At 43.9% G+C, this 10,650-nt stretch overlaps 2 protein-coding genes across 3 annotated transcripts; one reads left to right on the forward strand and one right to left on the reverse strand.

Moving 5' to 3' along the window:
• Nucleotides 1–565: 565 nt before the first annotated feature.
• nolc1 (nucleolar and coiled-body phosphoprotein 1) lies at nt 566–8,132 on the reverse strand. 2 transcript variants are annotated; one of them, XM_073482296.1, is made up of 14 exons: nt 7,974–8,132; nt 7,573–7,628; nt 6,804–6,967; nt 6,571–6,683; nt 6,356–6,464; nt 6,113–6,231; nt 5,846–5,957; nt 4,444–4,581; nt 4,280–4,369; nt 3,825–4,181; nt 2,283–3,689; nt 2,003–2,130; nt 1,754–1,837; nt 566–1,650 (listed from the first exon to the last, which is right to left on the reverse strand). In XM_073482296.1, the coding sequence occupies exons 1-14, from the start codon at nt 8,082–8,084 to the stop codon at nt 1,492–1,494; spliced, it is 3,147 nt and encodes a 1,048-aa protein (XP_073338397.1). In that variant the 5' UTR covers nt 8,085–8,132; the 3' UTR covers nt 566–1,491. The 2 variants fall into 2 exon arrangements, with proteins under 2 accessions (XP_073338397.1, XP_073338396.1); XM_073482295.1 differs by having other exon boundaries at nt 6,571–6,686.
• A 397-nt stretch (nt 8,133–8,529) lies between these two features.
• mrps6 (mitochondrial ribosomal protein S6) lies at nt 8,530–10,568 on the forward strand. Its single transcript, XM_073482079.1, has 2 exons — nt 8,530–8,977; nt 10,451–10,568. The coding sequence occupies exon 1, from the start codon at nt 8,639–8,641 to the stop codon at nt 8,969–8,971; it is 333 nt and encodes a 110-aa protein (XP_073338180.1). The 5' UTR covers nt 8,530–8,638; the 3' UTR covers nt 8,972–8,977; nt 10,451–10,568.
• The last annotated feature ends 82 nt before the right edge of the window (nt 10,569–10,650 follow it).

A 10,650-nucleotide genomic window follows, 5' to 3' on the forward strand; every position in this document is an offset into this window, starting at 1 on the left:
TCTTTTTTTTCTATTCCAAATCATTACTTTTTGAGATATTAAGTCATTATGGGTCACTAAGCCATTACTTTGTGATACAAGATAATTATAAAGTTTCTCATAATGACTTACAGGATCTAATTATTTTTAATCACATTGGCGGGAATGGGCTTCCATATTATACTTTATAATTTGAGGGGGGAAAAACAATTACAATGGATCATCAAGGGAGAGGAAGCGTCCCAACCTTGGGATCCAAAATTAAGCCCTGATCTATACAATCGCCACAGTTTCAAGGAGGGCAACCGAGATCAGTTTCATCAATACAGTATATTAGACCAAATGTGAAATATGGTCACAATCTCCCCTTCTGTTCCTGAGTGAAGGTGCCGATTAGTAGCCAAATGTTTTTGTAGAACATTATGTCACAGTGAAGCTGACCCTTGGCCTTTGGATATGAAATATCATCACCTCATAACTGTTAAACTGACAACCTGAGAACATAATGCTGCCGACCACAGCTGTTGCCGGGCTGGTGAGGGGGTTATGAAAAAATCCTCAAATCATTGTTCCAGTCACACCAACATTTGATCTGTTAGGTTTTTAATTACCGCTACAAGAACCGACAATAAAAATAACAGGTACACAAAAGGTCATACAGTAAATTCAACTAATTGAAAGAAACACAGCTCTCAGTCCTGTTGGTGAACAGTACATTTCATACCAATGATTAATGTATTAGAGGGTATGACAGGGGCATCCAAACAGAGGGAAAAATGGTTTAACGCAAAAACAGACATATCTTGAGATGGCTTCAAAAAAGGTCCCAACGGCTGAAATGGAATAAAACTTAATAAATACTCAGTATAAAACTCAGTTCTACTCTCCAAATGTTCATGTAATGTAAAGACAAAAAACCCCAGCACACACCCTCTCCACATTCAAATGTGGCCAAATAAAAATTGACAAACAACCAAACAAACTTCAAGAACCCATGTGATCCATTAAAAATCAGTCTTTTCTTAACACATAATCAAGAACCTGTTGGGAGGGATGGCTATAATTCACAGAGAGAAATGAAAAAATGTGTTTCAAAAAAATGACAAGACATTTGTCATCAGAATAAAGAACAGGTTAAGGTCAAAATGAGCAGAAAAAGGGGCCCAACACATACACACTGGCTTTGTACCATTCGCAGGTGGCCTGCAGCCACCTAGTGGCTATAAGTGGTAATAATGGATGTCAATCTTTAGCAGTCTGAAGTCACAGCTAGGAGCATCTCTCTCCTGCTGCCACAGCTCCACTAACTGAGGCTTCAGATCAGAGATCAAACGAATGGTCTCAGGGCAGCTAACTAAATGTAAGTGCCAGCTCAGCTCTACGGATCACATTCCTCTGTCAGTGTGCTGCTGCTGCTGGGTGGTGGTGATAGTGTGACTGTTTACAGGGGGAGAAAGCTGATAGTCCTGATCAAACAGGTAAATGACAGTTCACGTGGGCGTGAGAAGGTCCTCAATCACTGTCAAACTTAATGGAGTTGACTGAGGTGGAGATAGCTCCACCGCGATAGCTTCCCCTCTTCTTCTTCGTCTTTTCATGGCGGAATGACTTGCCTTTTGTGAACCTGAGCACATCATTAGCTTTCTCGCCCCAGTCCCCTGTGGCTCCATACTGAAATAGCAGACAAGACAAATAAATGTCAATTATTGGGTCACCCTTAGCAATCTGAATGCAATGCAACTGTAAGAATGCTTGCAGTGGTGACCAAACTCACCTTTGCGTCGAAAGAGTTATCTGCAAGACGGGGATCCACAGCTACTTCTTCCTCTCTTATTCTACGGAACGGGATGTTGGAAGACTGAAAGACAAAAGGTTATTATCAGATTATTTCTCTCTACTATTCAGGAAAACAATCCTCTTTTACCCAGCAGCCATCAGTATGTGTTCTGACTGTTTTTTTTAAGAAAACCCCGCAATGTCAACTCCAGTTTAGGACCAAGTTCCAGTCTCTAGCAGGTCTTACCTTCTTGTTGGCTTTAGGAAATGTCTGTGGTGTGGTTGTTGCTTTCTTATTTTTTGGTGTTGTTACTTCTGTCTCCTCATCTTCACTTTCTGAGGATTCCTCATCTTTTTTTCTCTTTCCATTATTACCTGCATGAATGGGATAGGGGAGGGGAAAAAAAAAAAAAAAAGGTACAACCTTTAATGGCTGTTTCAGAGGTCCTGTGCGCCTCGTACCCACTCATACATTTAACCTTCCGGTTAATTTGCTAAATCATGTTCATTATCCGTTTGAGACTTACCATTTGTTAAGGGGGTAGTGGGTGCTGTGGCTGCTTTAGGTGGTGCATCCTCCTCATCTGATGAACTGTCTGAGGAGCTGCTGCTCTCTTTAGCTTTAGCTGCTGGGGTCGTCTTGGCTGATGCAGCAGGTGTCGCAGGTTTTACAGTACTTTTACTGGCCTCTTCTTCCTCCTCAGAGCTGCTGTCACTGGATGAGGACTCTGCTGGCTTTGCAGGGGCCTTGGCTGCTGGGGTGGTGGCCTTAGGTGTTGCTGCCTTGCCGTTGGTGACTGCAGGCTTAGCAGGGGTGGACTTGGTCTCAGTCTCTGAATCAGAGCTGTCGGAGGAGTCTGAGCTGCTTTCCTCAGCCTTCTTTGTTGGAGCTGCAGCTGCCTTTGTGGCTGCTGGCTTGGGTGCCGGCGCCGCCTTCTTGGGTTCCTCCTCCTCTTCTTCACTGGAGCTGTCGTCACTTGATTCTGCAGCAGCCTTGGTCACAGCAGGAGCAGGTTTCTTAGCCGCTGCTGCTGGAGCTTGTTTCTTAACTGCAGGTTTTGCTGCCTCATCCTCAGAGTCTGAGCTGTCGTCAGAGCTGCTCTCAGCTGCAGCAGCAGGCTTTCCAGCAGGAGTGGCTGGCTTTGAGGCTGGTGTAGCTGGTTTAGCTGTTGGTTTAGGCTTAGCTGCTTCTTCCTCATCTTCAGAGGAATCAGAGTCAGAACTGCTCTCCGCTGCAGCAGCAGGCTTTGCAGCAGGCTTTGCAGCAGCAGGCTTTGCAGCTGGGGTAGCTGGTTTAGGTGCAGCTGCTGGCTTGGCTTTCACTGATTCTTCCTCATCTGAGGAGGAGTCAGAGTCAGAACTGCTCTCTGCTGCAGCAGCAGGCTTTGCTGCAGGAGTGGCGGGCTTTGAGGCTGGCGTCGCTGGTTTAGGCTTAGCTGGTCCTTCATCTTCAGAAGAGGAGTCAGAGTCTGAGCTGCTCTCTGCTGCAGCAGCAGGCTTTGCAACAGGGGTAGCAGGCTTTGAAGCTGGCTTAGCTGCTTTTGGTTTAGCCTTAGCTGGTTCTTCCTCTTCAGAGGAAGAGTCAGAGTCTGAGCTGCTCTCTGCTGCAGCAGCAGGCTTTGCAACAGGGGTAGCAGGCTTTGAAGCTGGCTTAGCTGCTTTTGGTTTAGCCTTAGCTGGTTCTTCCTCTTCAGAGGAAGAGTCAGAGTCTGAGCTGCTCTCTGCTGCTGCAGGAGTCTTTGCAGCTGGGGTAGCAGGCTTGGAAGCAGGGGTAGCCGGTTTAGCTGCTGGCTTGGCTTTCACTGGCTCTTCCTCCTCAGAGGAGTCCTCTGAGGAGCTGCTCTCTGCTTTCTTGGCTGGGGGTTTAGAAGGTGTCGGTGTGGCTGCAGTTTTGGTGGCAGATTTTGCTGGAGCCTCATCTTCAGAACTGCTATCTGTGATGAACAAAAAACAGTATCTTCTTAGAAAAAGTTGCAGGTAGGCACATGAATGTATATCACAAGTAAAATTAAGCAGTCTAACAGTGTATGTGTGCCGAGCTTACACATGTAAAATCTGGTATCTCTTACCTGAGCTTGAGGACTCGTCTTTTTTAGCTGGGGTAGTCTTGGCAGGTGCAGGTTTAGCTGCGGGTTTAGCTGCGGGCTTCTTCACAGTCTCCTCCTCATCTGAACTGGAATCCTCTTCTGAGGAGTCTTCTTTAGCAGGTGTGGCTTTAGCTGCAACAGGTTTAGCAGGAGTCACCTTAGCAGGAGTCACCTTAGCTGCAGGTTTTTTCACCTCCTCTTCTTCCTCTGAACTTGATGAGTCCGAGTCTTCCTCTTTAGCAGGTGTAGCCTTGGCTGGGGCGGGTTTAACTGGGGCTGCTTTAGCTGGGGTGACTTTAGCGGCAGGCTTCTTTGCCTCCTCTTCATCTGAGCTTGAATCTGGAAAGATGCGCACATGAAGGAAAATATTTGTCTGATGTTCGCAGCTGTTGTAGCAAACCAAGTAGAAAATGACTGACTGGGATTCTGATCGTTACCTGAGCTATCAGAGCTGGACTCCTGCTTCTTTGCAGCCGGTTTGGGTGCAGCAGGTTTGGCAGCAGTGGTCTTTACTGGTGCAGGTTTGGCTGCAGGGTTACAATGCTGTTAGACATGCCATTAAAATCACTGACCCTTCAAGTTGAAATAGACTGCCACCTACCAGCTGCTTTCTTGTCTTTTTCCTCATCACTGCTATCATCACTGCTGTCTGAGGAGTCACTTTCCTTGGCCTTGCTGGCTGCTGGTGCAGCTGGAGCCTTCTGGACTGAAGCAGGAGGTGGGACTGCACTGTACGCTCCTACCCAGAAAATGGAAAATGATTAGCATCTGACATGCTACACAGGCTCTCAGTACAATAATATCATATTTTGAGCACTTAGGAACAGGTGATCAGTTCCTGACATCGTCTTGTCTTCAGATAGGACACATGTAGTGGACAGTCAGGGTGATGGAGTGGAAGGATGTAAAAGGTGAGGAATGAGCAAGAGTGTTGGGAGGGACTACAATCTGTAAACATCATAATCATGTCCTCCAAGATGGCGCTAATAAAATTGTTATGAAGGAGCCTACTGCTTTTCTTGAAGAGAAAGACCAGCCCTACTCTGCCTCTGATTATATGCCTTTGTTGGTTGTTCTATCTACTCTTGACTCAAAGATCTTGACTCAAACTGTTAACTCAGAGTGTAGCGTGGTTATGGTTGCAGTTTGTACACAGCGGTTTATGAGCTGCTGTTTCCATGGTAAACACATCCACCTCCTCTGCCTCCTTCTCGGTCTGCTGCTGCTCCTCTCAGAGAAACTGATCCTCCACTGCCAGAGTATCTATTGGCTGGACAGAAGGGACAGGCCAGGTATCTGTAAGGTGGGCTGCTGCCGGGCTGCTCTGCTACTGGTCCGCCTGCCTGTCTGGTCTGCCTTACTAGCTCAGAGATACTGCAGCTGCGACAGGCTAAAATGTTGGTGTATTTTACTGTGAAACCTGCAGCTCACAACCCACTGTACCAGCTCTGCAGCTAACTGTTTAGGTTTTTTCTTGTGGTTGGTTTGTAAAACAGACACGACAAAAGTGTGATGTGGACTAGTAATGGAGAATGCTAGTTCACATCCTGGGCATTGCCGAGGTGCCCTTGAGCAAGGCACCGACCCCTAACAGTGCTCGTTGGGCGCCGTGCATGTGGCAGCCCCTTCACTCATCTCCTCTATACACTGTGTGTGTGTGTGTGTGTGTGTGTGTGTAATGCGAGTGGAAAAGAGAATTTCCTCATTGTGGGATTAAAAATAGTATAATACAAATAGAAAATAATGCCAGACAACCAGTAAACATACAGTTAGAAAATGGCTCAGTTTTTGGTCTGATTAAACATTAAATTGATCGTGGCCCATGATCTGATTTGGTGGCTGTCACTGAACTCATTGCAAGTGCTATTAAACCTCCTCTGACGTTCATTGTCACACTTGTTTTGTAACCAGACACTGTCGGGCTGTTATTGTGTAAAAGCCATTGAGCAGACAATAAAATAAATAAAAAATATTATATTGGTTATATAGTGTAAAAAACACACCTGGTTTGGGTTTTTTGCTGGGCGGAGCCTCGTCTTCTGACGAAGAGTCTTCACTGCTTGATTCAGCAGCAGGAGCAGCTGCAGGCTTTACTGGGGCGGGTTTGACTGGAGCCTATCAGGACATGTGAAGGAAGCAGTTACTCAGCTGTTTACATTAACTTACACTTGATTGAGCTTGTTCTACATTATTATAACCTACAGAAAAAAGATTTTCAAAAACATGTCAATATCAATTATTTAAAAATACGGTCAGATTATTTTGCACACCTTGGCTGGTTTTTCATCTTCAGAATCTGAGGAACTATCTTCACTGCTGCTCTCCTGCTTCTTCTGAGCTGCAGCTTTAGCAGGAACAGCTGCTTTGGGTGCTGCAGCTGCCTTGGGTTCTATTATTCAGAAGTCAGTCAGGTTAATTTGTTAAAAACACGTTTTCCTTATCACCTTAATTTTGGTTCATAGTTAAAAACAGTTCCATTATAATGTATTAATGACCTCAGTCTGTAAACTCACTTTGTGCAGGGGCTTTGGCGGGCGCCTCATCCTCAGAGTCAGATTCTTCACTGCTTGAGCTGCTGTCTTTCTTCCTTGCAGCAGGAGCAGCAGGTGACTTCGCAGGAGCCTAGAAGCAGAAATGTCCCTTTAATAATAGCATGAACATCACAAACATAGCCTTACACCAATAACTAGATCTAGGATGAATCTTTAATTTGGATGTTTTCTCCTACCTTTGCAGGGGCCTTTGCAGGGGCCTTCTCTTCCTCTGAGTCACTGGAGTCTTCACTGCTGCTGGATGCAGCTTTAGCAGCAGCTGCTGCTGCTTTAGCAGGCACTACCTTGGCTGCTAAACACAAACATAGGAAGAATGCAATCCGATCATGTTTGGACGATTTCAGGGTGAGACATTACTGACAGAAAACAACTGGATGTATCAGTTTTGAGTCAAACATATTGATGCTACCTGCAGGGGCTGCCTTAGTTGGTTTTGCAGCAGCTTCCTCATCCTCGCTGCTCGACTCTTCGCTGCTGGAGCTCTCAGCACTGGTCTTTGCTTTCTTGGCCGATGGACCATTTGTTGCTTCAGCCTTGCCAGAAGGCACTTTTCGTTTCCTAGCTTCAGGAGACCTAGGGAGAACCACTAAGATGTTAAAATGGGAGAATCTAAGCTAAGATAGAATTCACTTGCCATTTATAGAATAAACCCACTTGGATCTTATTAAATATGCCCAGTTTTCTCCTCCTGAACAGAAGGGACAGTTTGGATTGATATCAACTAGATACATTTTGGGTTACTTGGACCGCAGCAGTTGCTATTCTATAAATTAATTTGTTTTTACAGGAAAAATGCCAACTGATTGGCATTACTGCAAGTGTACTAATGTTAGCCAAATGACTAGCGAGCCAGATGTTAACTATATAAATACTTTTTATTCGATATAGGGATATTTTGTGTTTCAAAACTGCAAGCTGAACCCACGGAGTTTCAGAAACTCAAGGGTTTCTGAAACAAGTAGCTGATCATTTCTCCAGCCCAAGCACTGGTATGCATCTAAGGAGGACTGTGCCCAATGGTTTTACAAAATCTCAAGTCTGCTTTAGAGTAGATTATAGCGTTGAGAGGTTTTGACAAAATGCCTATATAAAATAGTAGTGACAGCATTTGATCAGGAAAAGATTACTTGAGATTATTGATTTTAGTAAAATGATGAAAGAGAATAAAAGCTACTCACTTCACCCAGAAGTTGAAGATGTTTTGAAGACTTTCTTCATTTGGATCTTGTGGAGTCTGTAACGTTAGAGACACATGAAAAACTGACTAGTCAAACACGTCCAACACTAATAACTTAAAATATGACTGAATTTAACAATCAGTTGCAATTATATTCAAGCAAACCACTGATAGGATTCAATGTGCACAGTTTAATAAATCAGAACATCAAAAGAAGTCAGGATAAACAGCAGCCTACAACTGTAGAACAACTTGTGCTCGGGCTCCTGAAGTTACACACGTGCTAGCACCGGTGACTGTACAGTCCCTGCACCTAGCTAACGTGCAGTCAAGTCTTCACAACTTCACGACACGGACAGCGCGACGTTGGCGTTGTCAACCACACAGAGGAGAGCCGCTTACCACTTTGGTCTGCTTCAGGAACTGCTGAGCCGCCTTGGTGAACTTGTTCTCCAGCAGAAACGAATATACGCATTTGTAAAGATCACTCGGTGTCGAGTTTTGCGCCGCCATCTTCACCACGCTCCTTCTAGAAGGAAAGGGAGCGAGCGGAACCGTCACTTGTGGGCATGTGCGCGGGCGCATAATGATGACGTCAGCTTACCTTTCAGCTCGTTTTGACGTGCAGTAATTTCTAAATAAATTCTTAAACAGCACGTAATTACACTCACTATTGTCTATAAATAAATAACACTAAGATTTCCGAATTTAGAAAATATTTCGGTCTGGTGTCACCGCAGCATTCGCTATTTTTCCTCTCGGAATTTTACTCGTTTCCCAAAAAAAATGTAATTTATTAGCTTATCAAGTCAATATTGTATGTATTTTACTGATTAAATTAGACGTTATTATTGGTTTAGAACCACCTTTTACATACCGTTCTTCTCATTTTTAATGTTTAAATAGCCATATGTCGTAGTCAATATAGGCGCATGCTTTATACGTCATCGCCAAAGACCTTCCTTGTCCCTCGTGTCATAACATGGTCGTCTTCTGAGCAGTCCGGCAATGACACTAACGCAGTATTAGGATTTAAAGCGTGTATCGAGGACTTGTTCGCCGCAGCCATGCCTCGCTACGAGCTGGCGCTGATCCTGAAGACGATGCAGCGGCCGGAGACAGCTGCTGCTCTCCGGCGGACGGTGGAGTCTTTGATGGAGCGGGGCGCGGTGGTGAGGGACCTGGAGAACCTGGGACAGAGGATGCTGCCCTACACCATGACAAAACACAACCAGAATCACAACCGAGGGTCTTACTTTCTGGTCGATTTCTACGCAGCCCCAAACATCCTCACAGGCCTACTGAATCACCTGCACCGAGATGTGGACGTGGTGAGGCCCACTGTGCTGAAGAAGGAAGACCAGGTGTCCAGCAGTAACTGCTGTGGCCCCCAGGAGTGACTGAATGTAAGGAGAGGGTGGATTAAAGTCAAGTGCGTCAGTGCTTATAAAGTGTTTTCATCCTCATCTGCCAGTCAGAAAGTTTGGATTCCTGTGTCTGTACATGTAGCTGTTCCATGTTTGTTTTTACATCATTTATTATTCTGCCTAATCAATCATTTCTTTAGTAGAATGACAAACACATTCAAAGTGATTAGTGTTCAATCCATCTATGATGTAAAACCAAGAAGATACAACAGCTCATGTCATTTGTGAAGCTGCTGCATCAAATGTGTTATTTGCGTAAATTAATTTATCCAACAAAAACAGTTAATCTGAGTTAATGCATTCTCTGTCGGTGGATTAACCAATAAATTATCTAGTTGTTTCAGTACAACCTGGGTCAGTCGGAGCCAATGCACAGCAAGGGCCTTAAATCCTGCATACATTTTTTTCATGTCAGCTTTATGGATCCATTATGGATGATTTTAGGCAGCAGGGAGATTTATAGACAGTCAAAGAAATGTATCAACGAAATATCATCAAAATTGTTTTCAAATAGTGATATTTATTAAGCTGTTCAAGTGATAATACTACTAGGAGTTGGGAGCAAATCCTTAAAAGCATTTCTCAGGTTTTAAAATGCGAGGATGGCTGTGAACAGCTGTACAAAGACTACCACACAAATGTGCAACAACATTGTTATTAATTTGACTTAGGTGGGCAACTACTGGATACATGTATTGTTTTAATGATTTGAAAATACTGCCTCATACTGTGGTCTCCTTTTATGTGAAGGTCAGTCGAGTTTAACAAATGATTAAGAACATGTTTTTTGCAGTAACTCTTTTGCTGTAAAATGAACATGTCTCGTGGTGGAGAGGCCGAGAGAGCAAACAACACAAGTCAGGACAGAGGCACATTCCGGCACAAGGTCACAGAGGTGGACTTGTTATAGGTCTACTGATAAGAGAAGCCCCAGAAATGGAAGTGCAAAAGCTGACATTTCAAAAATATTACATCCTAACGGCACCCACCGACCGTAAAGATATTATTTTTGGGTCAATGCAAATGTGTCTGATCATGTGGCAAGATTAACAGAGCCAGACAGACGTTTGCATGGCAGATAGTTCTGTTTTTTAATGTATTAACTATGTCGCTATTACACAGGTTGTCCACCAGAAAGCACTGTTTATTTCCGAGCAGTGAAATTTCAAGCTCATATATATCTTCGTCACAGTTGTTTAAGAAACAGCCGTAGTGGATTGTTACCAAAAAAATGATCATGTTAGGTGTTTCGTGATAATTTGTTTTAATTATAATAATGTTAATATCCCCCCAAATGAGACAGGCTCTAAAATATGCTCAACGCAGCCGTATAAAGACTTGATTAGATGTGTTCATGCAGTCAGTGTCCTTCACTTTCTGTTTATGGATCATGCTTTGCTGACTGTACTGTAACTTAACCCTATTTAACGGCTGTTCCCTTTTGTTTTACAGGTTTCAACCGCTGATAACCAGAAGATGTACAGTGTGGGGCTTCTTCTTTCACCTTTTCTACAGTTGTCGGCCTACATTTGGATGTTATGTCATAAATAAACTACTTTTTTCTACCTGAGTTGCGAGTTTTTCTTGACTTCCTGGTGAAACATTTTAGACTTTGTGCTCCACACGATGTTTATTATTATGATACCAATTTC

Source organism: Pagrus major, chromosome 15, assembly GCF_040436345.1.
Source record: "Pagrus major chromosome 15, Pma_NU_1.0".
In the NCBI taxonomy this organism is placed as follows: Eukaryota; Metazoa; Chordata; class Actinopteri; order Spariformes; family Sparidae; genus Pagrus; species Pagrus major.